At 43.8% G+C, this 24,853-nt stretch overlaps 1 protein-coding gene across 2 annotated transcripts in view; it reads right to left on the bottom strand.

Moving 5' to 3' along the window:
* Window positions 1-6,623: 6,623 nt before the first annotated feature.
* HLF (HLF transcription factor, PAR bZIP family member) overlaps window positions 6,624-24,853 on the bottom strand; it is a 54,393-nt gene continuing 36,163 nt past the window's right edge. The window contains exons 3-4 of one of the 2 annotated variants that reach the window (XM_067717488.1): window positions 15,907-16,127; window positions 6,624-10,905 (exon numbers count right to left, since the gene is read on the bottom strand). In XM_067717488.1, coding sequence (XP_067573589.1) covers window positions 10,690-10,905; window positions 15,907-16,127 — 437 coding nt within the window. In that variant the 3' untranslated portion in view covers window positions 6,624-10,689. Of the gene's footprint in view, window positions 10,906-14,424; window positions 15,474-15,906; window positions 16,128-24,853 lie in introns of those variants that run through there. The other variant, XM_067717490.1, reaches the window with a different exon arrangement.

The following is a 24,853-nucleotide window of genomic DNA, read 5'->3' as shown; positions in this document are numbered from 1 at the left end:
AAATGAAACCTTAGAGCTATCCTTGACTCTTCTACCAAATCCTGTGGACTCAACCTCCCAATCTATCCATCCATCTCATCTCTAGAGCCTTATTCAGAGACTAATGTAAGATCCTCCCTCACCCTCCAACTCCTCCTAATTCCTTGCAATCCATCTTCCACGTAGCTGCCAGTATAATCTTTCTAATGAGGAATCTGCTAATGTCATTCTCCTGATCAGGATAAAGTCCAAAGGCCTCGGAGTGATGTGCAAGGACATTCATGGTTTGGCCACACCTCGTTTTCCACCATGCTGCTTCTAAGACCCTATGATCCAACAATGCTGTCACCCCAATGAGGGTTCTGGTTTCTCTCACCTCTGTGCTTCTACCTGGAATATCCCTGCCCATCTTTCCCCCACAAACTCTTGCTTTTCCTCACTCAGCTCAACCATCACCCTCCCTTGTAGAGCCCCCCAAGACCCACCCTGTTCGCCATCAGAGAGTGAGGGAGGCTTGGGGCCACTCCTATTTTATGGCTTTTAAGGTATATTCCAAAAGGTGAAGAAGTGCCCAGAGAAAGTTACCAAAAAAATTGCCATTCTATCTCTGTGAATTTATATTCATTTGATGACAACTCAAACATCCTAATTAAACAACCTAAACCCTTCAAAAATGTAAGACTTGGCCATATGACCTCCCTGCTCCCTACCCCCCCCCCCCATCCATCCCACTCCAGCACACTGCTTTGAGCTAGCATAACCTTCAAATTGGAGGAGCCATGCAAGTAGTGGGATATGTGTGCACAGGCGAATTTTAAGGGAATTTCTAGATCCTCAACTTCTATATGTACTTTTTCTTAAACTGATCTGCCCAAGGAAGTGCTGTTGATGAGGACTCCTTTCCTTTCCTCCTCTTTCAAAATCATACTCCTCTCTCTTTACCAAAAATAGGGATACTTCCCGCACAGTCTAAGTCTTACTTGGGGTGGGGGGGCTCTGGTTCCAGGTGTAAAAATGCCTGGGGCACCAAGGGATGAAGAGGAAGTTGGCTGTCTTCAAAGTCTTTTGTTGTCAAGGCACCACAATCACTCACATCCATCTCCCCAAGATTTGCAATTCCACTGAAGTTTTGCTTTTAAAGGTCAGTAGTAAATTTATCAAAAAATTTAACATATGTATGGATGGATCTAGAGATTATCATACTAAGTGAAGTAAGTCAGAAAGAGAAAGACAAATACCATATGATATCACTTATATGTGGAATCTAAAATATGACACAAATGAATTTATAAGACTCACAGACATAGAGAACAGACTTGTGGTTGCCATGGGGGAGAGGGGGTGGGGGAGGGATGGATTGGTAATTTGGGATTAGCAGATGCAAGCTATTATATATAGAATGGATAACCAACTAGGTCCTACTATATAACACAGGAAACTATATTCAATATCCTATGATAAACCATAATGAAAAAGAATATGAAAAAGAATGTATATATATGTATAACTGAATCACTTTGCTGTACAGCAGAAATTAACACAACATTGTAAATCAACTATACTTCAAAAAAATAAATTAAAAAAATTTAACATATATATGTGGTTTTGATCAATTGCATAGTAGTAGTCAAGGTAACTGTAAATCACACCTAAAGAAACATTTTTAAAACTTTTTCAGCCTTATGTTCAGAGAGAAAAAAATAATAATCTCAGTCTATAGATATGGTTTCACGGCTGAAAAATATGGAGGGTCAATACAAGACTTTTAAGCCCCAAAATATATTACATTAGAAACAAATTCAATGAGGGACAATACCATGAAAATAACGATTTTGGGGGAAAAAGAAGTGATGTACAAATTCCAACTGCATTTCTTTTTTACTCTTTTTTAAAAAATTTTTACATTTTATTTTATTTTTGGCTGCATTGGGTCTTTGTTGCTGTGCGCAGGTTTTCTCTAGTTGCGGTGAGCAGGGGCTACTCTTCGTTGTAGTGCACGGGTCTCTCATTGTGGTGACTTCTCTTGTTGTAGAGCAGGGGCTCTAGGCGCACAGGCTTCAGTAGTTGTGGCTCGCATACTGAATATGTTGTGGCTCGCGGGCTCTAGAGTGCAGGCTCAGTAGTTGTGGCGCACGGGCTTAGTTGCTCGCGGCATGTGGGATCTTCCGGGACCAGGGCTTGAACCCGTGTCCCTTGCATTGGCAGGCGGATTCTTAACCACTGTGCCACCAGGGAAGACCTGCATTTTTCAAATGGATGTTGGCAGGTATCTGATCACTTGGGGTTTTGTACCTCACTGGGTACATTAAGAAGAGCCATGTCGTGCTTTATTAAAATGCTGATATTTAGAGCAGCTAGTGCTCTGTTTGTACCTATTTATACTTGTGGCGAAAATTTTTAGATGTTAGCTTTATAATGTGCAATGTGGGTTCATGGTTAACAAAGAATTTTAGGGAGTTATGTGAGTTAAAATATGGGAAGAAGCCACCGCAATGAGAAGCCTGCTCCCTGCAACTAGAGAAAGCCCGCCCACAGCAACGAAGATCGAACGCAGCCAAAAATAAATAAATAAATAAATAAAATTTATTCTTTAAAAAATGGGAAGATCAGTGCTCTAGGAAACATTAGACCTCATTTCTAGGTATGTAACTGAATATCTGGTGTGAGGGATGGAGGAGGGACCAAGTGGCCAGGGAGAGGGTCTAGGCTAGGGGAGAGATAGATATAGAGGCTGGTCCCCTGAGGGCATCTGGACAGCTCTGGACACTGTTCAAATGCAGGACAAACTGAGGCAAGAGGCAGGCAGTGATATTCTGAAGGTCCAGCCCAACAGGTTGGGCCAAACCAGGGTGGGAGGTCTGTCCTGGAGGTAGGTAAACCACAAGGTCCTGTATGCGAGAGGTGACAAGTCTGGGTTTTAACAAGGAACCATCCTCCACTCCCCAGCCTGGGGAAGAGGCTGGCAAAGATGTGAGGACTTCAAATAAGGACACTGGAATGCAGAAGAAGGTTCTCAAATCAGGGTAGGCTGACCACTGCAACAGCCAACCCCAGGTTCTCAAAGGCTTAGTACAGGAAGGTTTTTTTCTCCCTCATGTAACAGTTCAGTGACTCAAGAGACCTAGGTCCCTTCCTCCTTAAGTCTCCTTCTTCTCAGAGCACCTGCTGGAGCCAGAAGAAGGAGAAGAGGAAGAAGGGTAGATGGAGATGTTTGTGGGCCAGTCGTGAAGTGACACCCAGGATCACTCCTGCTCATGCTCTATTGGTCAGAATTCAGTTGTCTGGCCACACGAAATGAAAGGAAGGCTGGAAAAGGTGGTCTAGGTGAATGTCTAGAAGGGAAAGCAATGGGTTTAGTAAGCTGCTGACATAGTTCTCAGCCTTGTCATAGACCATGGGGGTCTGGGCCTGGCTCTACATGTTATTAGCAGGAGCTAAAAAAAGATGACAGATGATAGAGAGAGAGAGAGAGAGATACATAGATAGATAGATAGATAGATAGATAGATGATAGATACATAGATAGATGATAGATAGATAGAGGTATAGATATAGATGTATAGCATGGAGACTGGGGCAGGCCTGAAGGCAGAAGCTAACAAAAGACCCTTGGGAACCACCCACGACTTCTCATCTCTGTGTGAGCGGGAGCCTTCCCTCACACTGCAAGGGTCAGACTTTCAGTACCATTCAGTACATTTGTTAAAGTAAAGGTCTCCAAGATCCCAACAATATCAGAGGCAACAGAGTTGGCTTGAAATTGGTGATGCTTCATGAATTTTATGTTTATAAAATCAATCTCAGAAACACAACTTCGCTCATAAAGTGACCACACTCTCTCCGCTGTTTACTCATCCATAAAACAGGGATGTCACCAAAATGTAGAAGAGGCTGTTGAATCAAGTATTTGCAGAATAAAAGTGCACCCACTAGGGCTTCCCTGGTGGCACAGTGGTTGAGAGTCAGCCTGCCGATGCAGGGACACGAGTTCGTGCCCCAGTCCGGGAGGATCCCACATGCCGTGGAGCGGCTGGGCCCGTGAGCCATGGCCACTGAGCCTGCGCGTCCGGAGCCTGTGCTCCGCAATGGGAGAGGCCGCAGCAGTGAGAGGCCACAGCAGTGAGAGGCCCGTGTACCACAAAAAAAAAAAAAAAAAAAAGCACCCACTAAAATACACAATATATAGTCTGACTCTATCGTAACACATCACCAGTGAAATCAAATCAAGCAACATTTATTAATAATTGCTATGATTATTACAAAAAGCAAATACTTGTTGAATTCCTGTTATACTCTGCACATTGATCCAAGTGTTTTCAATGCATGTTCTCACTTAATCCTAATAACAACCATATAAGGAGAGTTGTAGTTTGTCCATTTTGCAGGTAAAACTCAGGGCAATTTGCTGAATTTTCTATGGTCACACAGTAAATAATAGAGACGGGATTCAAGCCCAGGTTTGCCTGCTCCGGGCTCACCCTCCTAATTACAGTGGTTGCCTTTTGCCTTTGTTGAGCCCGTAGTTTAAGCCATGGAGTACAGTAGCACAGAACACAAACTCTGGAATCAGGCTTCCTGCCTGGGCTTAAATTCTGCTTACTTCATTTCCATGAGCCTGTTTCTTTAAAACAGGAAAAATATTAGTAGCAATTTCATAGCATGAGAAGGAAGTGAGATGTGGCAGGTACACGGTTTAGTACCTGTCAGCTTTTAGTTTAGTACAGGGTTCAGTAACTGTCAGCTTTTCCTATCGTGCCAGGCTTTGCAGGATGAGGAGAAGTCAGAGAGGGGCCTTTGGATGCAAGTCTTCACTGACTCAAAGCCCAGAGAGGCAGAGAACGCTCACCACCTTCTTTACCTGGGCCTTTCTCCTCCAATAGGGTCATTTACATTTATTACCAAGAAGCCATCTCCCGACCACAAAGGCAAGACTGCCACAGTTCCCATCCAGATCCTTGCTAAAGATGCCCAAAGAGACTTCTAAGCCAGTGATTTTCAAAGAGGGAATGGAATTCCTGTGCTTTGAAGAGAAGGGCTTTGCATTTGAAGGTTTGTTACGTTTAAATGGGAATGGAAAAGCCATCCCAAGGGCAGCATGTGATGGGCCCTGGGGACTGAAGTCTCATGAGTGACTGGGCATCTACACAGCTGGGCTTCACATCAGTTCCTGCCACCCTAAAGTCACAAGTCTCTCCAGGCATGGAGAAGCAGTAATTTCCTCTAAGAGGTTTGAAGATGCAAAAATATAAAATCAGTTACTCAAAGAGAATCTTGCTAAGGTCATTGTACCTATTCCTCTGAGAAAGGAGAAAGTTGTTTAATGGTGAAATAGAGCTGACCCCTGACTTGTAGCTGCTTAAATTGGAAGGTGCCACCTGGATGGACGTCCCCCAACCTGTGGTCAAAGCTCTGATCTACTAGGGATGTCAGAGTATGAACCACACCCATGCCGGGGCATCACCTGTTCTCTCGCCACCAGCCACCTACCCCTTCTTCTGCACAGAACTGTTTTCTGACTTCTTTGGAGGAACAAATGGTCTGAAATATTGAACTGGAAAAAGTGCAGCAGGTACACATTCTATCCTCAGGTCCCTGTGGCAGTTATTTATTGAGGGCCGATGAGGTACCAGAGACTATGCATTTATGTCATTAGTTCTCCCCAAAACCCTCAGGGGTGGAGAGCTGACCTTCTCACAGATGGGAGATTTAGGTTTAAAAGTGCTTAGTAGCTGTTCAAGGTCACACACTCGCTAAGTGACAGATCTGAACCACTGAACTAACTCCTCACCAGAGCTCCCTTCTCTCCTGCCACAGATGCTGAGCTCCTTGGCCTGGACCGTGGCACATGAGCGCCAGTGTTTTGAGCTCCCCAGGTGATTCTAATGGGCTGCCTGGGCTGGGAACCACCATTCTACGTCAGCCTTCCTGTTAATCAGGGGGTTTTATTCCATCTTGCATCACAGATTCCTTTGGAGGGTGGGGAAGCTATGGATCTCCTCTACAGAAAAATACATGTTTATACACAAAAAGTTGCATACAGTTTCAGGTAATTATGGAAGTTTTGAAGCTTCTACATGGATCCCCCAAGGTCATGAACTCAAATTAAGGTCAAGTCTGTAAATCCTTGGCTCTAATTACTTGGCCACACATGGGAGTTAGCTGTGAACCTTTAAGAAATTCAGATTTCCAGGCCCCATCCCAGATGTACTGATTCAGCATCACTGGATCTGCAGTCTTGTAATATGGTCCCAGGTGATTCTTATACGTCCAACAAGAAAACAGTCTTTGGACTGGTTTTTGGGAACCACCACTCTAAATGACACCCATTTGATGGATCAGAACTCTTTTCTGTCACTTCTACCAGCTACTTAAGCTCCCGAACCTTCTATCTTTCTTCTGTAAATGGAGATAACAATTGTCCCTACCTCATAGGGTTGACATGGGATTAAATAAAATATTCCATGCAAGTGTTTAGCATAGTGCCTGGCATGTAAGTACTCAATAAATGTTGATTTTTCACTAACTATATAGTATTATTACTTTATCATCTATGTAATTAACTCTGTCAATGGCTTCTTTATGATAGAATTAGGAACAGAATCTCATTTCCAGCAGACTGTCAACAAAAATAAAGGAAAGACAGGAAACAATCCAAAGTTTATTAAACATTAACAGACAGATAAAGGTTTGGACTTATCAGCAATAAACACCACCAATACCATGGTGTACAATTACACTGACCTCAAGTGAACTTGTACCTGTTTAACAGATGCAGTCTTTGTGGTGTTGCCAAAAGGATAACAGTGATTATTGTTATGTTCGGTAAGGTGCTCCAAAATGAAAGATTTTATGCCTTAACTATTCACACACACACACACACACACACACACACACACACACACACACACACATTCCTCTACATACACTTGGCCCTTTGCAAAATGTACTGACTTTAGTTGCCAAATCCAATGCATCAAGATTGAAGACATGGCTTTGCTCATTTAAAAATGACACTGTTGACCGTAGAGAAAACCTAGAGGAGATCTTGGCCTTCCCAGTGGGGGCCTAGAAGCCCTCAGCAGGAAGCTGGCGGACTGAAAGCAGGTGTCTACCACCTTCTGGGATTGGTCTGATTAAGGCTGATCAAGTTTGAGTTTTCCTAAAAGGAACATTAGGGGAAAAGTAGATAAACTCCTTGCGTTTTACAGAATGACCTTTGTTTTACTTTGGGGTGGGGGTGGGAGGTGGGAAGGACTCTACTTAAAATTCTTCTTGACTCTTCTGAAAACAGACTCAAGACCTTTCAAATGTACATTCAGAATTATTGTGAATTCCCTCACAAAACTGGTGAGTTGGAAGGAACCTCTGGGCTTTCTCATACAGCTTCCCCCCCACCCAATGCCAGAATTCTGCACGCTCCTCAAACGAATGGTCCTTCTGCTTCAAAGGATGGTTTCACAGTGGTCTGTTGTATTTGAAGATGAAAGGCCTGTCACTATCCTGCTCACTGTGGGTTTTGAATGGTCAAAAGTGGCCACTGTCTCAAGGGGAGGAAGTGATCACTGACCTCCCTCCCATTCCCTACCTATGTCCTCAAGGCGGCACAAGCAGAAGGACAGGCTGACCAATTTTTGCCTTTCTTCGCAAGTCTAGTCAAAAGAAATGATGATGTGACCTTGTCAGAAGTTCTAGGCCGCTCATTCCAAATCATGTCTAAATGATGTTGGCATAATATGATTTGGATTCATTTTTAATGGCCAAGTAATTAATCTCTGAAAGATGCTTATGATGAAAAGGTGAAAAATTACAACAGGACTCTTTTAATAGCTTCAGTCTGCAGAACTCATTTGACCCTGGATGATCCAAGTCATTCCAAATTGGGCCGGGCTTCCCATACCATTTAGCAGAACTGCTTTATTTACTAGTTGACTGCCCTGGACAGAAGGCAGTGAGTCCAGGGGTTGAGTGCTCATGTGTGTGGTGACAATAACCTACATATAAGGCACCTATACAGACTCCAAAGTTTTTAAAGTTTTAAGACGAGGTAGGTTTCTGAAACCTCCCTTGGCACGCCAAAGAATGTTTTATTATGATCTTATTTCTTCTGCAGGAAACATTTATGATGCTCATTTGATACAAACAACCTAATTTCAGAAAGACCAGTACTCAAATACAGTTTTTCAGCTACCATTTTAAACGTCAATGAATTTAGATGGTCTTCAGGACAATCCTTCAACACTTCTCCACTTAAAGATGTCATTTGTTTCTGTTTTAGTGACGATTTAACAATTCTGCTGCAATTAGTCTCTTTACCTATAAAAAGGCCAACTCCATGTCCACTTGTTTCTCTGAATAACACTTATTCAGTTCTGCTTAAGTTTGCCAAAGGTCTTGTTTATTTTATTGGTTATTTACCTGAACAATGTATTTCAATTCCAATACTCTCCCATCTCCCACCATAATCTGTAGCTTGGGACAAAACGGATACCTAGCAGGAATATTTTACTATTCAGATTTTCCAAGACTATGACACTATGAGAGAAGCATTGCTGATGGATTGACAAGGAGACCACCAGGTCACTAAAGAATTACATACTCTGGACACAGGAAACTAGAAAATCCCACTGATTAAAGGGTATTTTAATCTTGCGGAAAATGTTTCTTTGCAACAACAGCAGAATCTCTCGACACAAGTTAGTGAAACAAGAGAACAATCGTCTTTAAAGTCAAAACATCTATCAAATTATAAACCATACACATAGCACCAATATTAACCTTATACTGCGTACGATGCACGTGCTCACAGAGGAGAACAGAATTGTTTGGGATGCTTGCAGTGATGCTCCATTCCAGGAACTCATAATTTTGAAGTGAACATTTTTGTGGCAGATGCTTTGCCTAAAAAACACTGTATCATCCAATAAATATTTGACTAACATCCATTTTGTGCTTTTGGGTGATGTTAACTGACTTCTTTCTGAGACCTAATAGGAAATAAGAAAGCTCCTTTGATGTTTTAGAGCAGAATTTGTCACAGCAAGCTTCGATACTGTTGTAAAATTTTAATTTAAAGCAGAAAACATGCTGATGTGTCAGTGATAGGCTTAAAATATTAAAGACTTCAAAAACACCCAAGCACTTCTTCTCTGTACAACATTGATGAATATATATCTTTGCTATATAATTTTAAAACATGGAATAGTTTTCCTTTTCTCTTTGCTATATATAATATATGTCTTCCAAAATACATCATCAGTATTTATATCTGAAAAATACTGTACAAAAAGAACTTCCTATAATTACTCTGTATAAACATTAAACAATTTAATAATCTCTCCTTTTGGTCTACAGTAAACATTTAAATTGATTGGATTAACCACAGTTTGTGACAACACCATCCCCTTCTGAGATACACCAGTGTCTTTTACATTCATTTTTCAGAAGTCCATTTTATAAGAGCACATACGTTCAAAAGCAAACAGAGAATAAGAAACATAAGCTCCAAAATCATTAATTTATGAAGCATTCAAAAATGACACCACTAGGAAAAAGGGTTTTACAAAACATCAACTTATTAACTTAACTGACTGATCTTTAAAAACGACAAGGTATAATTCACAAAAACATATATATTACAAAAAACGGGGAAAACTGAATCTTAATTGAATTGTATTGAATATCAAGAGGGATGTGGAAAAAGTTAACTAGAAAACTGGGGGCTAAGGGTATGGGAAAGAGAAGAAAACAAAAGCAAACACATCAATGTCAAAAACTGTTCCAAGATGCATTTTTTTGGCTGTATACTGATAAGTTAACCCCTCGTTCTTAGACCTGGCATTTCCCTCTGCTTCTCTGTCCTGGGGATGTTCTGGTCATGCTCAAATGCATTACTGTAATTTTTGTTTTTTAAAAGACAGTGAAATTCTTAGGTAGGGAAAATATCCTACGTCCACTAGTAATACTCAGGCAGCATGCTCTAGCGTACAATAGGATTATTGCTTTAGGTACAGACAGTGCAAAAACACACTCTGTGTTCTATAATAGTACTCTTACTTGCCGGGGTTGGTAGAGTTAAAAGGAAACTTAGTAGACAGCAGTAAGTAAATATGGGATCTAATAAATCTAAACAGCACTTTAAATTTGAAGACGATTATCACCAAAACTGAAGATAGGAGGGAAGCAACCTGTAACTGAATGGAGCTGCAGTGTAGTGCTAAATTATTCTGTGCACCTTATTAGCATGGTAACTTACAGATTAAACAGAAACAAGAGCCTGTGGTCTTGAAAACCAAGATCTACTATTTCACCAGGGCCCTTCTTAGTGAGCCCAACCAAAGTGTCCTGGAAGAGTAGGTAAGTGCCAACATGAAGCCACGCGGAAAGGACAGGAGTGGAGGAGGAAGGGGGTCAGGAAACCCACGAGAGGTCTCCGCAGTCCAGTAAAAACATGGCACCTTTCATTTTGGAACTAAAAGACGATGGAGGGCTATCAAAATGGCAAGTGCAAAGGGACGCGCGCACGCGCGCGCGCACACACACACACACCCGTTGACCACACATGAGCACAAGCACATACACACACCCACGCCAAAATGTGACTCCGTCCTGTTGATGCATCTGGTAAAGTGCTGATGTCAGGAAGGTCGGTAGGTGCGGTGCAATCAACCAGGAGACCCCTGTCCGGGGCCTGAGGCCGCCCGCGGACGCCGGCCTACAGGGGCCCGTGCCGGGCCTCGTACTTGGCCAGGATGTTCTTGCACTTGCCCAGCTCCTTGCGCAGGTCGGCCACCTCCTGGCGCAGCGCCGAGTTCTCCTTCTCCAGGAAGGACGCGCGGATGGCGATCTGGTTCTCCTTGAGGCGCCGCGCATCACGCGAGCGCTTGGCCGCCATGTTGTTCTTCCGGCGCCGCGCCCAGTACTTGTCGTCCTGCTCGGGGCGGGGGAAACACACACCGACGCGGTTAGACCTCGGCCCGCGTCCCGCATCCCCACCGGGCTTCCCGTCCCCGGCTCCGGCTCCGGCTCTGCGAGCCGAGGGCACCCGCCCTTCGCCGGGCCGCCTCTCCCGCCCAACAGAGCGCACGTCCCCAAGCAAAGCCTAGCTTCCCGCACTCCCTGAAGGACAAGCCTAACTCCTTCCCTCTCTTTGCTGGAAATGTTAAACCCTTTTCTTCCCTGGGAGCGTGCTTTCCTGAATAAATTGACACAGCATTGTTGAAAGGCGACCTGGCAGTATCTGCACCGTGCCTCTGGGCTTGCACCCTAGCGCAGTCCTCACGCACGTGCGCACACACGGGCACACAATTTTTACTGCAGCATTGTTTGTAATAGAAAATAATGGGCAAACCCCCCTAATTATCAGGAGCTTTAATAACTACATCATGATAGATTCACACAACTGTTAAAAATAATGATCCAGCTGAACCAGAAAGATGCTAGCAACATATCACTATCTGGGTAGAAACAGTGGCAATTTGCAGATCAACAGGTTCCTCATCCCACTTTGGTTTAAAAATTATAATAGTATATATTCATAGAAAGAGGCCCAGAAGATTTATACGCAGCTATTAAAAGTGGTGGCTTTGGAAAGGGGATTGAAGGAGGGAGCCAAGGAGAGAGGTAGGATCTTTCACCTTTTATTTTATATCCTTCTGAACTACTAGACTATTCTATAATAGGCATGTATACTTTGGCAATTAAAAACAAATAAAAAAAGTTCCACCTGCCACTGATCAATATACTCATTTTGGTGGCTAACATTTAAATAATTTACTCGAATTTCCTGTTTAACTGTTTTCTAGGCTGTCTTAGCCTAAGTGATGTTTAACTGTGGTCAACATGAAAGCAATCCCTCCTCCCCCCCCCCCCCCGCCCCCATCACTGCCAAAAAAGGGAAAACCTTCCTAGGAGGACTAAGAAATGTAAGTCTTCTTCCATTTATGGTGCCACCTGGTGGGTTTTGCAACCCCCTTTTTTCAACAACTTGCAACAGTAAATTCCTCAATCCTAGCAAAGCTAATACCTGCAGTTATGTGCCACCCAGAATAAGTGAGTGAGCCAGTTCTTCCCCTCCCCCAGGATTCCAAGAGGCATTTGGCACTGGAGGAGGTCACATGGTTTGAGGCCAAGGCTGCGAGCAAAGTCCAAAGTCAGTGGTCTGTGCCATCCCTGCCATTTATCCTGAGCCAACACTTGCCCAGCACAAAGACAGGAAGTGTGAGACAGAAAGCATATGCAAGCACCTTCTATCTGCCCTTCACAGGCTAGTACTGTTCTCTTATTTATAAACCACTCCCAGCTTGCTATACATTTCATAATGTGTAACAAAGTGAAAAAGGTGATCTTCATAATAGCTAGTACCAGAATTCTTCTTAGAGAGGAGGCTGTCCTTTGGAAAATACCTGGATAATTAAGCTTCGGGCAGGATTTGTTGCTTTCCTTCAGAAAGGGTGCAGAGGAGGGAGGAAGGGGTGAGAGACTAGGGCGCTGGCCCAGAGAAGCTGGGAGGAGCTAAGAGAGCACAAGACTCCACAGGGGTGAGACAGCCTAAGGCACATTAACAGCAGTGAAAGCTCCAGCTCTGATGGAACTTGTCTGCATTACTTTGGAAGCCCCAATTCCACCCCCTTGGTCAATCAGTGAATCTACCATACTCATTAGTGTTCCCAGGAGTGTAGTTTCCAAGATGATTGGAAAGAGGGGTTGGCTTAGGATGTATCAGAACCTGCACACAGGGGCCGGGGAGAGAAGGGTTACATGAGAACAAGGAGAAGCTGTGTGCAGCGCGCAGGAGGATGGGGAAGCGGTACCACCGTAGGCCATGGACTTGGTGGTTTGTGACCAGGTCTTAAGGACCAGGGGAGTCACCAGCTGACCTCAGTGTAGCAACCAGTTTCTGAGCTCTTCTCACTTCTAAGGTGCTTTCATTTCCCAGCCTCACCTGTCCACATGTGCAGATGAGCTGGGCAAGGTGTGGAATGGGGACCATCTCAGGTGGGAGGGGAGCTGGGAATAGGACTGGAGCAGAGGCTGCAGAAGGCAGGCATGATAGGAGGACTGTCCCAGACAAGAAAAACCAGCTTTCCCACCTTTGTCAGCACAGAAATGGGGGGCGGGGAGAGCGGGATATTGAGTGGGGCTGATACATCACCTGTACCCTTTCCCTCTATCTCCCAGGGGCAGATGCCATCTGGCTACGGAGATACCCCTACCTGGCAAAGAACTCCTCAGTCCAGTCCCATCTTCTTGAGGGTCTGGTGTTTGATGACACCTCTGCCCAGCAGGCCCCCCCTGACATGTCAACACTCCCTTTTTCTCACTTGGGGGCAGGAACAATGTCAGTAGTGGCTCACCTTGGAATCCCCAGGCCCTGACATCGGACCTGGCAGACACTAGCATTTGAAAAATATTTATCAAGTGAATGAATGGGTGCTTGAAAGACACCAAGGCGATTAAACTGACTCTCAGCTAGGAATCAGTATGCCACCCCTTCATCCTCCTGGGGCTGCCCCCTAACCCAAATGAATGGCTCCAGAGAGAGAGTGCAGGCAGTGGCAGGGAGAGCCACTTCACTCACTCGGTCTGCTCATCCAGGGCTGGAGGTCACCTGCCCCACCCAGCTCAGTCCTCCTGCCACACGAGAAACATCTTACAGCTCTGCTTCTTGCTTCACCATTGCTCATGCTCTGGGGCCTGAGACTTTACTCACAACTGAAGGAATCCAAGGACACCTGGCAGGACAGTGTTCCTGCCTGCTCCCCTCACTGGCACGTGAGAAGGCCAGGCCCAGCCACGGTGGCAGTGACATGCATAATTCCAGCACAGACGTTTTTCACGTGGCCTCTTTGTTGCTGAGGTTACCAGGGTAATTAAGTAAGCTTGCTCTTTGCTTTAAATGTGTAAATTTGGAGACCATGTGCAGGTCTGGCTGGAAGTTGTATCTACTACTCAGCAGCATCCCTTCAAACTTGCCTCCATTCAAGAGGAAATCCCTACTGAATGGGCTCCCCTGTTTAGTTTAAGAGGCAAGTTCCAAAATGCACACAGAATTGTATGGCTAAGAACACAAGATGAGGAAAAGCATGAGCTGAAAGAAGATGCCTAATCACCCAGGACCTAATCCCATGGGGCCCCTTTCTTACCCCATCTTAGTCTAACCATCGATTCCCTGACTAGCTTCAATTTTCTGGTGTTTTTACTATGCACTTTCCTCTTTTGATTCTCAGGGTGACAGCTATTGGTTTGTCACCCAAAGGCTCCCGATGTAGCTCCTGTCAGGGCCAACGTGCTTCAGTGACCTTTCTGGAAGCTAGCCGACCTGGGGACGAAGCTGGGCCTTACACTAACTAGCAGTGCTCACCTCTACCTTTCTGTGTCTCCATTTCCTCAGTGGTAAAATGATCACTTTGGTCCAGTGAATCTCTGAGGTCCTTTTTAAAACCCGACATTTTATTTTTTAATAAATTTATTTATTTATTTATTTTTGGCTACATTATGTCTTTGTTGCTGCGTGCGGGCTCTCTCTAGTTGCAGCGAGCGGGGGCTACTACTCTTCGTTGTGGTGAGAGGGCTTCTCCTTGTGGTGGCTTCTCTTGTTGTGGAGCATGGGCTCTAGACATGTGGGCTTCAGTAGTTGTGGCACACGGGCTCAGTAGTTGTGGCTCGCGGGCTCCAGAGTGCAGGCTCAGTAGTTGTGGTGCACAGGCACAGTTGCTCCGCGGCATGTAGGATCTTCCCGGACCAGGGCTCGAACCCATGTCCTCTGCATTGGCTGGTGGATTCTTAACCACTGCACCACCAGGGAAGTCCCAAAACCCGGACATTTTATGATTCTGCATCACTGAAGGTAATCTGAGGTATTGGATGACAGCAGTGACTTAAATCTGCCGGGTACATTTTCCTCCAGTGCTCTTTGTATATGTGAAAAGCAGAAGTAAATGGTCTAAATCAGTTCCAGGACAATGTCCCAAACTCCCATTTTCCCAACAGGAGTGTCTCTTCATGTGAACCATATTTAGGTTTGAGAAATGGTGGTCAGCAGTTAGAAAATTATGTCTGCTTCCAATGCCTTGAATGTATACAATCATATCTCTATTGTCCATATGATTGGAAAGCAACATAAACACAAAAAATTCTAAGCAATGGGTAATCAAAAATGGTTCTATTTTGGTATTGGTAGGCGTGGCGTAAGTTTAGAAAGAATTCTCTTCCTAAGGTATCGTTAAATGTGTCAGATTAATTTTAAGTTGTATCTGATTTCCTAAGGTAAGGCTATTTTCCTTTATAAATAATGTGTGCCTTCAACACAGTAGAGAAAAACCAAGCCCAAATTAACCTTTTGTTGAGATACTCAAGTGATCTTTACTTGAGACACAGAGTGAATATTACTTATAAATAGTGTCAGGAAACCCACCAGCTTCCTTAAAAATCCCACCCTAGCTTCCAAGGCTGGCAATGTGGAGAGAGGTCCTGTCTCTGGCTGTTACTCCCTGAGGCCTACAGAGAAATGGAAGCAGTTAATTAGTGTGAAATTCCCAAAGGAAAGGGAACCCTTGGAGACTATGAGGTCCAGATGCCCTTCCCCAATAATTTTTTTTTTCTCTTTTCAACCTTGAAAGATCCTGGTTTGATTTTATTAGGCTTTCATAGGTTTCCTTGCAGATAGTAGTGGGTTTGCTTCCTTCATGGGCTGCAAAGCACTCCATTTTATTGCTTTTCCTTATATCTATGCATTATCAAGATATGGAAGGCATAGTTCAGACGACACCCAGAGAGGAAGCAACTTGCCTCGTCACGTGCCAAGAAATGGGATCAGAAATCACAAGTCTTTGTTCACTAGCTTGTGTGATTTTCCTGGGGTCACCCTTTTAATCTGCCTCTTGATCCCACTCTCCACTTGCCCACAGCCTAATTACCAGTTCCAATTTACCTTCAGATCATCTGGGATGAAGACTTTGCGAGCTTTCTTAATCATGGGCTGTGGCTTCAGTTCTTCCTCAGAGAACTTGCGTTTGCGAGGGTCAAACATTTCCTGCCCGGGGATGCTGGAGAGGGCAAGGTCGGCCGGGTCTGGCTCATAGCCCACCGGGACCTGGATGGTGTCAGGGTCAATGGGGCTCGGAGTATTGCGGTTGGCTGGCAACAGCTGGCCTGGAACAACACAGGAGTTTTAATTCATGCACACTCTATGGAGGCCCAGGAGACAGCTACTTGATGATGCTCAAGTATGAGAATGAGGGCAAGAGTCTTAAACTTACTTAAATGTGACTCTAACATCGTTCCTGAGGCACAGCAGGCTGAATGGCTTTACTCATGTCAGATCAGGGAAAACAAGGACCCACATACACATATTCACAAACTAAATTAAAAAATACATGCATTCATTCCGTCCTACAACATATTCATGAAGCACCAACTATGTGTCAGGTACTCTTTTTTACCTTTAAGGTGTTTTCCAGGTGAGTCAGGGAATCAGACCAAAACTAGCCAGTGAGAGATAGTGAAGGGATGAAAGGAAACCACACGTGCTTCCAGAGTGTGGGGGGAAAGGACATAACCCGAAGCAGGTTAGGAACACTCCTAGAGAAGATGCTTGGTATAGCGGTGTCTTGAGACACACAGTAATTAGCAAAAACGGTAATCCAGGGACAGATACAAGACAGAGGGTTGCATTTTTGAGGAACCACAAGTAGTCTTGGGTAGCTGTATCAGAACACAAGATGGAAAGGAGAGAGGCATAAATGCAAGAGACGTGGTCAAGGAAGGTGGGCAGTAGGGATGTTATAAAAGGCCTTGAATGTCACTGAGGGGTTCTGAGCACTGAAGTGAGAAGCAGAGCTGAAGTGTGGAAAGAAGTGTGAGGAGTGAACTGAAGGGGGCAGGACTGGAGACAGGAGATGAGCTACCAGGCTGTGGTGCTAACCCATGTGTGCATTCAAGGAATATTGAGCAAAACGGAAAAGATGCAACGGAGATGATCTAACTTCCACTTGACGGTTCTGCAAACAAAACCACTGAAACGCACAAAGGTCCTCGAAAGAGGGTGGACTGCATTTCGGAATAACAGACTGCAGCGTTTATGTGGGGAGCTCTGAACCTCAACTTCTAGTTCCATTTGAATTTTACAATCACCCCTTTCACGCCCAGAGAATAAATGAGAGGATACAGCTCAGCTCGGCTTAGCACACGTCCTCTTCTCCCTCACTGCTGAAGGCTGGACGCCATGCGGAGTATCCTGTAGGTGCCATTAGAAACTACCCCGGGTTGAAGGGCAAAGCCATCGACTTGCTTTCTGGCTAACCTGTGAAACCAGGCTCGTCTGTTTTCCGGAAAGGCCTGGTGGGGAGCTTGCAGAATGAACGTTCTGGGGACCTTTTGGTCCCCACTCTGCTTTGAGCTCTCTTTGTATCCTGCTTGCCAAAGAGGAAGAGATGGGTCCCAAGGCATTGGCAGAGGATGGAGATTTCTCATTAGCCACGCTCAGTTCAGCTCCAGCTTCTAGAGGCTGCTGAGTTCTGCACTGGATGGGGTCAAGCTAAATCTGATCTTGTGCCTCTCGACATCGCCTTAGAAAATGGACCATATCTGAGTCAAACGGGTATTTTACTTTCCCTTTAGAAACTCTCTTTGAACTTAATAATAAAGCTACCCAATGCCCTCTCAGTTCAACCACCACGCCCCAGGTGTCACCCCCGCATCACATACACACACCCACAGGTAGATACATCCTCTGCTCCCCTCTGGAAGCATGTCTTAATTAATATTTCCCAAATCTAATTGCTCAGAGTTACTTCAAGTTCTTCCCTAGTACTTCAGTATTCTGTTCATTATGTTGTATTTAAATCCCCTTTATTGATTTATACATGCTAAGGTTTACACACACACACACCCTCCTCTACCAGACCACATGGTCTTTCATGTTTTCTCTATCTTATCCCCACCCCACTCCTCACGGTGGTGCCTACTTCAGAGTTCTGCTTCTACAAAGAATACTCCTCATTTAATGGGGGCCCTCTGAGATGCTGGGCGCTGACATTCATTCATGAACATTCTAACAATAACACTTCACATTTAGGCAGAAGCTTTATCTGCATTCTTTCTCTCGAGCCCTTTCTCCCAATGGAAGTAGGTCAGCCCTACCTGCAGCACAGAGAAAACCTAACTGGACCACAGACGAGTCAATGGCTTTCAATAGCTTCCCCAGCATCACAGAGCAACCAGCAAAGGACATGAGAAACACAGCCGGGTCTCTTTTCTCCCAAGATACCCTTGCATCAACTTGTTTGTCTATATTTTCTACTGTATTAACTCTGCTGGACTCATTTTTCCCCCTTTATTCCTAAATGTCCACGGTATCACTGAGTAACAGGGAGGAAGATCTTTATTATTTTGTCCTACCTTTTGTGGATTTGCAATTTTTTAATATAAGAATTTTCAAGTTAAGAATGCATCATTACATTAATTTTTTTTTTTTTTCCCGGTACGCGGGCCTCTCACTGTTGTGACCTCTCCCGTTGCGGAGCACAGGATCCGGACGCACAGGCTCAGAGGCCATGGCTCACGGGCCCAGCCACTCTGCGGCATGTGGGATCTTCTCGGACCAGGGCACGAACCCGTGTCCCCTGCATCAGCAGGCGGACTCTCAACCACTGCGCCACCAGGGAAGCCCTACATTATTTTTTTTAAATTACCAAAGATGTTCATTGCAAAATTTCAACAAATGCAGAAATGTGTCTCCCTTGCCCCCAATCTACCTTGCTGCTCTTCCCAGAGGAGACCACCCTTAACTGCTTGGTGTGAACCTCTCAATCCTTGGTTTTTACATATAAATGATTTAACCCAAATAGGATTATTCTACCCACAGATCTTAAATTACTTTTTCAATATACCAGTATACCATATGCAATTTCCCATGTTAGTACAAACAGAACTACTCTGTTCTTTTTAAAGGGTGAGTAGTATTCCATAGCTTGGATATGTAACAATTTACTTAATCATTCCCCAATGGAAGGATTTTTAGGTATGTGAGTATTTTTATAGAAGGGATGTCTAGGAGTGAGACTGTTCATGCAAAAGACATGTATATTTTATATTTCTAAAAGCATTGCTGAATCTTATCTATTTATAGTTGTACCAACATTTCTAAGAGTGCAGTTTTGTACAATTAAATATTAATTTTTAAAATGTTGCCAATCTGATATATACAAATATCACTATTGTTGAATTTACATTTCCTTGTTACTAGTGAGACTGAGCATCTCACATGTCCATTGGATCCATTTCTTCTCCTGTATACCACCCTCTTCATATCTTTTGCTTCTTTTTAAATGGATTTTGTTGCTTATTCATTTGTAAGAATTCTTTATAGAAAGAACTCTTTATAGACGATGGATATAATCCTTTCATCTGTTTTATTTGTAGAAAATATTTTCTCCCAGACTGTTTGTTTTCTAACTTTGCTTATAGAGGTTTGCACTACTGACAAGATCTTACACTGTAATATGGTAATAATGTCTTAAAATTTTCTCCTTTATGGCTTCTAATTTCATACCTTCTCTATCCCCAAATTATATGCATGCACGTATACATGTATGTATACATATACATGTGTGTACATACGTGTGTGTACATATATTACTCTATACTTTTCTCTAATACAACTATAATTAATTTATATTTTTAGGATTTTGAATCACCTAAGATTTATTTTTGTATAAAGTACATGCAAGGGGCATTACACAGTATTCTCCAAGTGTCTTAATATAATGGTAAGTAAGGTTTGATATTTGATAGGGCAAGTTCTTCCCTCTTTATTGTTCTTTTCGTAAAATTTTATTCAGTATTCTTACACTCTTCTAGATGAATTTCAGGATATATTAAGTTATATTTAAAATTATTAACGGAATTTTTGAATGAAGATTGCATGAAAGTCATAGGTTAATTTAGGGACAACTGATACCTTTTAAATATTCAATATAACCTTAGTATACTCCCCATTTTTATTTTTTGTTCTTTTTCTTACATCTTTAAGTTTCACAGTTTCCTTCACTTTAAACTTTCACATTTTTTGCTAAATTTATCCCTTCAATGTTTTCTCATAATTGTTGCTAATGTAAATTTCCCTTGTTAGACTTACTAATTGGTTACTGCTGACATATAAGAAGCTACTGGTTTTAAAATGCTGGGTTTATATCCAGCCACTTTACTCCCTTATTAGTTCTAATAGTTCTAACTTCTCTGAGTTTTCTAGGTAAATAATCTTTTCTGCCTCTAGAGATAGTTGTTGCCTCAATGTTTATAATTCCTACCTAAAAAAAAACACCTCCCTGCACTGGCTGGGCTCTGCAAGGCAATAGGTAAAAGGGATGAGACTGGAGGTCCCTGCTTGTCCCAGACTTTAATGAAAAATCTTTTAATGCTTCATATCCTTAAGGTCTATTATAGAATCCTAGCAGATAACAGTTTGACAAGCTAAGGCATTTCCAACGCTTCCAGCCCTACTGCACTGAGAGTTGTTTTTTTAAAATCAGAAATCACATATTAAATTTCCTCAAATGACTTTTTTGATATCTGTTGAGATGATCATGTGGTTTTTTCCTGTATTTGTTAAGTCTGAACTTGGTATTTCTCCAAGGCTTTCTTTGAAATATCAGGGGTGGACAGGATCAACCCCACGGTGTAGACTCTGCAGTTTGCTGGAACATTGTTTTCTTCTTTTTAAAACCATCTTAATGAAAGTCACTTCCAGGAGAGCCAAGGAGGATTTCTGGTGCAAAGGGTGGAACAAAGGGCTTAAATCTAGAAGATTAGAAGTTACCTTCAAACGCAAAATTGGCCTCCACTTTTGTCATGGAGTAGGCATGCCTAAACCTCCAAATAGCATAACTGAAGATAGGATGTTTTTTATTCTTACCTACTTAACAAGAATTTAGCATCTCACGTTCAATTAGCTGATTAGCTAGAAGTCATCAATGAATGGGTACGGCCACAATCTGTGTTCTGTGTCCCAATCTGAAGTTGATGGTTTATTTCTTTAGTTTATGGCTGCATCAAAGTAATAAACTGTAGCTACATTTACGACTTAACCCTCAAGACCAATTACAGCATCTCCAACCTTTCTGATGTGCTCCCCATTCAGGAAGTTAAACACAGCCGTACTGTCAGGACAGACACCATATCCTAGTGTTACCACTGACGAGCATCAGCCAGCTGATGAACATTATCCTCTATAAAGAATGCTGAGAAGAGAGAAAACGATTTGGTGTTGGCCCATGGGTTCTCTATTAGAACTGATGGGTGAAATTCCTTGTGATTCAGTTTGGTTCATGATCTTCCTCTCCTTCCCATAACCAGTCTGTGGTCTGTTTGCTTCTCATGACCTCTCTGACCCTAGAGAGTCATAATTTGAGCTTGAAATAGCACTTCTGACCCCCTTTGTACCAACTGCTTTCAGAAGAGAACCATCCTCGGGGCTCCCTTCACTGCAAAACACCCTGCTTCCGAGAATCCTTACATTACAGGGTGCCAATTAACTTAGAAGACTGCAGTAACACTCAAGGTATGTAAAGTGTTACCATACTAGGTACAGAGATTAAATAAAGGCCTCAAAAGTACACCCTAAGGATGCAGGCTTTCTGAACTCTGAGGATGATTTAGCTAGTCTCTATTCCGATGGCAGGAACCTGTTAACTTGGCCAACAAGCACTCTGCAAAGCCAACAATGTCCTAATGGCCAGAGGTCTCATCCCTCCCTCTACCCATGTCCTGTTCCACGTGACTCTGCAGTTCCAGGCTGAGTCTATTTCCCCACCCCTTGAATCTGGGCTGGCCTTGTGGCAGAAGTGACAGAGTGTCAGTTCTGAGGCTGGGCCTAAAGAGGTTTTGCATGTCCTGCTGGTTCTCTGCAGCACTTTCGTCACCACCATATATACATGCTTAGTCTAGCCTCCTGGGGGGTGTGAAGGGCATGTGCGGCAGGCCAGTCTAGGTCAGCCCAGATCACTTGTTCCTGAGATGTGCGAGTCCAGCCAAGATCAGCAGAGCTACCTGACCAACCCACAGCAATTTCAGACGAGAACAATAAACCCTCATGTGTGTATGCTACCAAGTATTTGTGAGTGTTTGGTAAACACTGTCATGGCAATAGATGACTGATCTACAAGCTGAGCTAGTATATTTGGGGACGTGCTTATACAATAACATTAATATCACAGTTTTTAAAATGTACTGGGTAGTGGTTAAGCTGTGAAGTGAGTCAGACTTAGGTTTGATTTCTCATTCCACCACCTATACAGTATAAACTTGGGTGTTTGTGAATAAAGGGCCAGAAAGAAATATTCCGCATTTCCTAGTAAGGTCTGTTGTGAGGACAGGAACTACTGGTGAATTTTCTTCCTTTTTTTAAACCTACCTCTCTTAGTTCCAGTTTTTTCATCTGCAAATGGAGATTACAATGCCTGCCTCATAGGGCTACGTGAGAAATGAATGAGACAAGGTATTTATAGAGTGCTTAACATAATGCACAGTGCCTGGAAAGCAATCAGTAGTCTCCAGATAAACACAAATATAAAGTATAGACACTGTGGGGAATTCCCTGGTGGTCCAGTGGTGAGGGCTCAGCGCTTTCACTGCCATGGCCCGGGTTCGATCCCTGGTTGGGGAGCTAAGATTCTGCAAGCCGCAAGCCAAAATATATATAGAGATAGACAGATACTATGATCCCAGATACTTTAAAAAAAATCAAGAAAAAAGACTGCCTCCTCATCCAAGCTGGCATGGTCTCTCCCTTGAGCATCTCTCCACATCCTCCTAACTGCTCCCCTCCTTCCACTGGAGTCCCCACAATGCACTCTCCACACAGCCACTAGGAAACACTCTAAAAACAGAAACCTATGCAGGTCACCCCCTACCTCAAACCCTCCAAAGGCTTTGCACTGCCACACATGATAACACTCAAGGCCCCTCCTTACCGCACATGCCCAGCCATGCCGGCCTTCCTTCTGCTCCTCAACTGCCCTAAGCAGGGCCCCCCCTCCCCCAAGGCCTGTGTCCTTAGTATTCCCTCCACCTAAACACTTGCCCCCTGCTCTCTGCCTGCCTGGTCCTTCTGCATGCTTTAGACACCAGTTCAAATGCCACATCTTCAAACCCTCTGACTTTCCTCTGTCCCAACTCACCACCTATCAAACCACCCAGTTTCATTTCCTTTGCAAAATTTATCTCCCCCCCCCAAATTATCTTTTGTATTTGTTTGACCTTTGTCAGTGACCTCCTTCCATTTGCATGCAAGCTCCAGGGAACGGGGACCTTGTCTTCTTTGCTGCTGCATCCCTGGCTTCTAGAAGGAGCCTGCATGGAGAAGATGCTTAGTACTAACTACTGAGTAACTGGAGATAAACACCCCTGGTTCCTAACAAGGACTGTTGTGGGGAACACGGACTATTTTTTCTTTTTATTTGTTATATTTTTCAAATTGTCTATAATGAGCAACGTTTACTTTCAAAGACAGAAATAAAAATTATCCTCTAAAAATGGACTTTGCTTCACTTTGCACATATATAACCTTCAAGAGGCTGTGTTAAATACCGTCAAGAAAAGACCATTCAAACCCCCAGAAAGGAAGAAGAGGAGGAGAAAGAAAAGGCTTAACCAAAGGTTATATTAGAAAGAGTCCTTCTCAACTCCAGAGGCTGGGAATCTGTCATAACCCTGAGACTTTTCAAGTGTCCTGAGCCTTACGCAGCTGATACACTGACTTCAAGGCAAAAACAAATCCCTCCCCCAACCGCCTCTCTCTCTCCTCTCCTCTCCTCTCCTCTTCTCCCTCTCTCTCCCTCTCTCTCCCTCTCTCTCTCTCTCTCTCTCTCTCTCTCTCTCTCTCTCACACACACACACACACACACACACTTCATTTGTGCCATATCCAGACAAGGTGCCCAGTAAGTGCTGTCTGTGATTGTGGAACAAATACACTGAAAGGTCCTCTATAAAGATTACTTTGATCAAAGCAGCTCTTTTCCAACAACTCTCTCCACCCAGTAACAGGCTGTCAACAGAACTATGGGTAAAGCACAGCACCAAGAAGCCAGCCCAATCCATTACTTGTAAACATTAGGAAGGGTCTGTCTGTTACCATTTACTGAGAGGGCGAAAGAAATGCAGTCCCGTGGGCTGGCAGACAGGCCTCCCCTGCCCGCTGAGTAACCAGTTAGTCACAGTGATGAGTGGCCGGGAGGAGTACCCCCTCGCCAAGGCCCTGCCAGTGTATCACCTCACTTAATCCTCAAGATAGTTGTGTGGGGCTTCCCTCGTAGTGCAGTGGTTAAGAATCCGCCTGCCAATGCAGGGGACACGGGTTCGAGCCCTGGTCCGGGAAGATCCTACATGCTGCGGAGCAACTAAGCCCGTGAGCCACAACTACTGAGCCTGCCCTCTAGAGCCCACGAGCCGCAACTACTGAACACGAGTGCCACAACTACTGAAGCCCACATGCCTAGAGCCCGTGCTCCACAACAACAGAAGCCACTGCAATGAGAAGCCCGCGCACCGCAACAAAGAGTAGCCCCCCTCTCCCCAACTAGAGAAAAGCCTGCGTGCAGCAATGAAGACCCAATGCAGCCAAACTAAAATAAATAATAAAATAAAGAAACTTAAAAAAAAAAGATAGCTGTGTGAAGGTGGAATCATTAGTAACCCCATTTTCCAGACAGTTTAAGACAAGCTCAGAAAGCTAAATGATTTGCTCAAGGTTGCCCAACTAGTACATGAAACAGAATCTCACCTCCCAACTCTTCTGATTCTAAAGCCCAAGTTCTTAAGCATGTAAATGCTTCAGAGGACAGCAAGGGACTGTGTGCTTCTCAACTGAGAGTTTCGCA

The sequence above is a fragment of the Pseudorca crassidens genome, chromosome 19, assembly GCF_039906515.1.
Source record: "Pseudorca crassidens isolate mPseCra1 chromosome 19, mPseCra1.hap1, whole genome shotgun sequence".
Classification (NCBI taxonomy): domain Eukaryota; kingdom Metazoa; phylum Chordata; class Mammalia; order Artiodactyla; family Delphinidae; genus Pseudorca; species Pseudorca crassidens.
The sequence above is the reverse complement of the archived record's forward strand: the minus strand, read 5'-3'. Positions and strand labels throughout refer to the sequence as shown.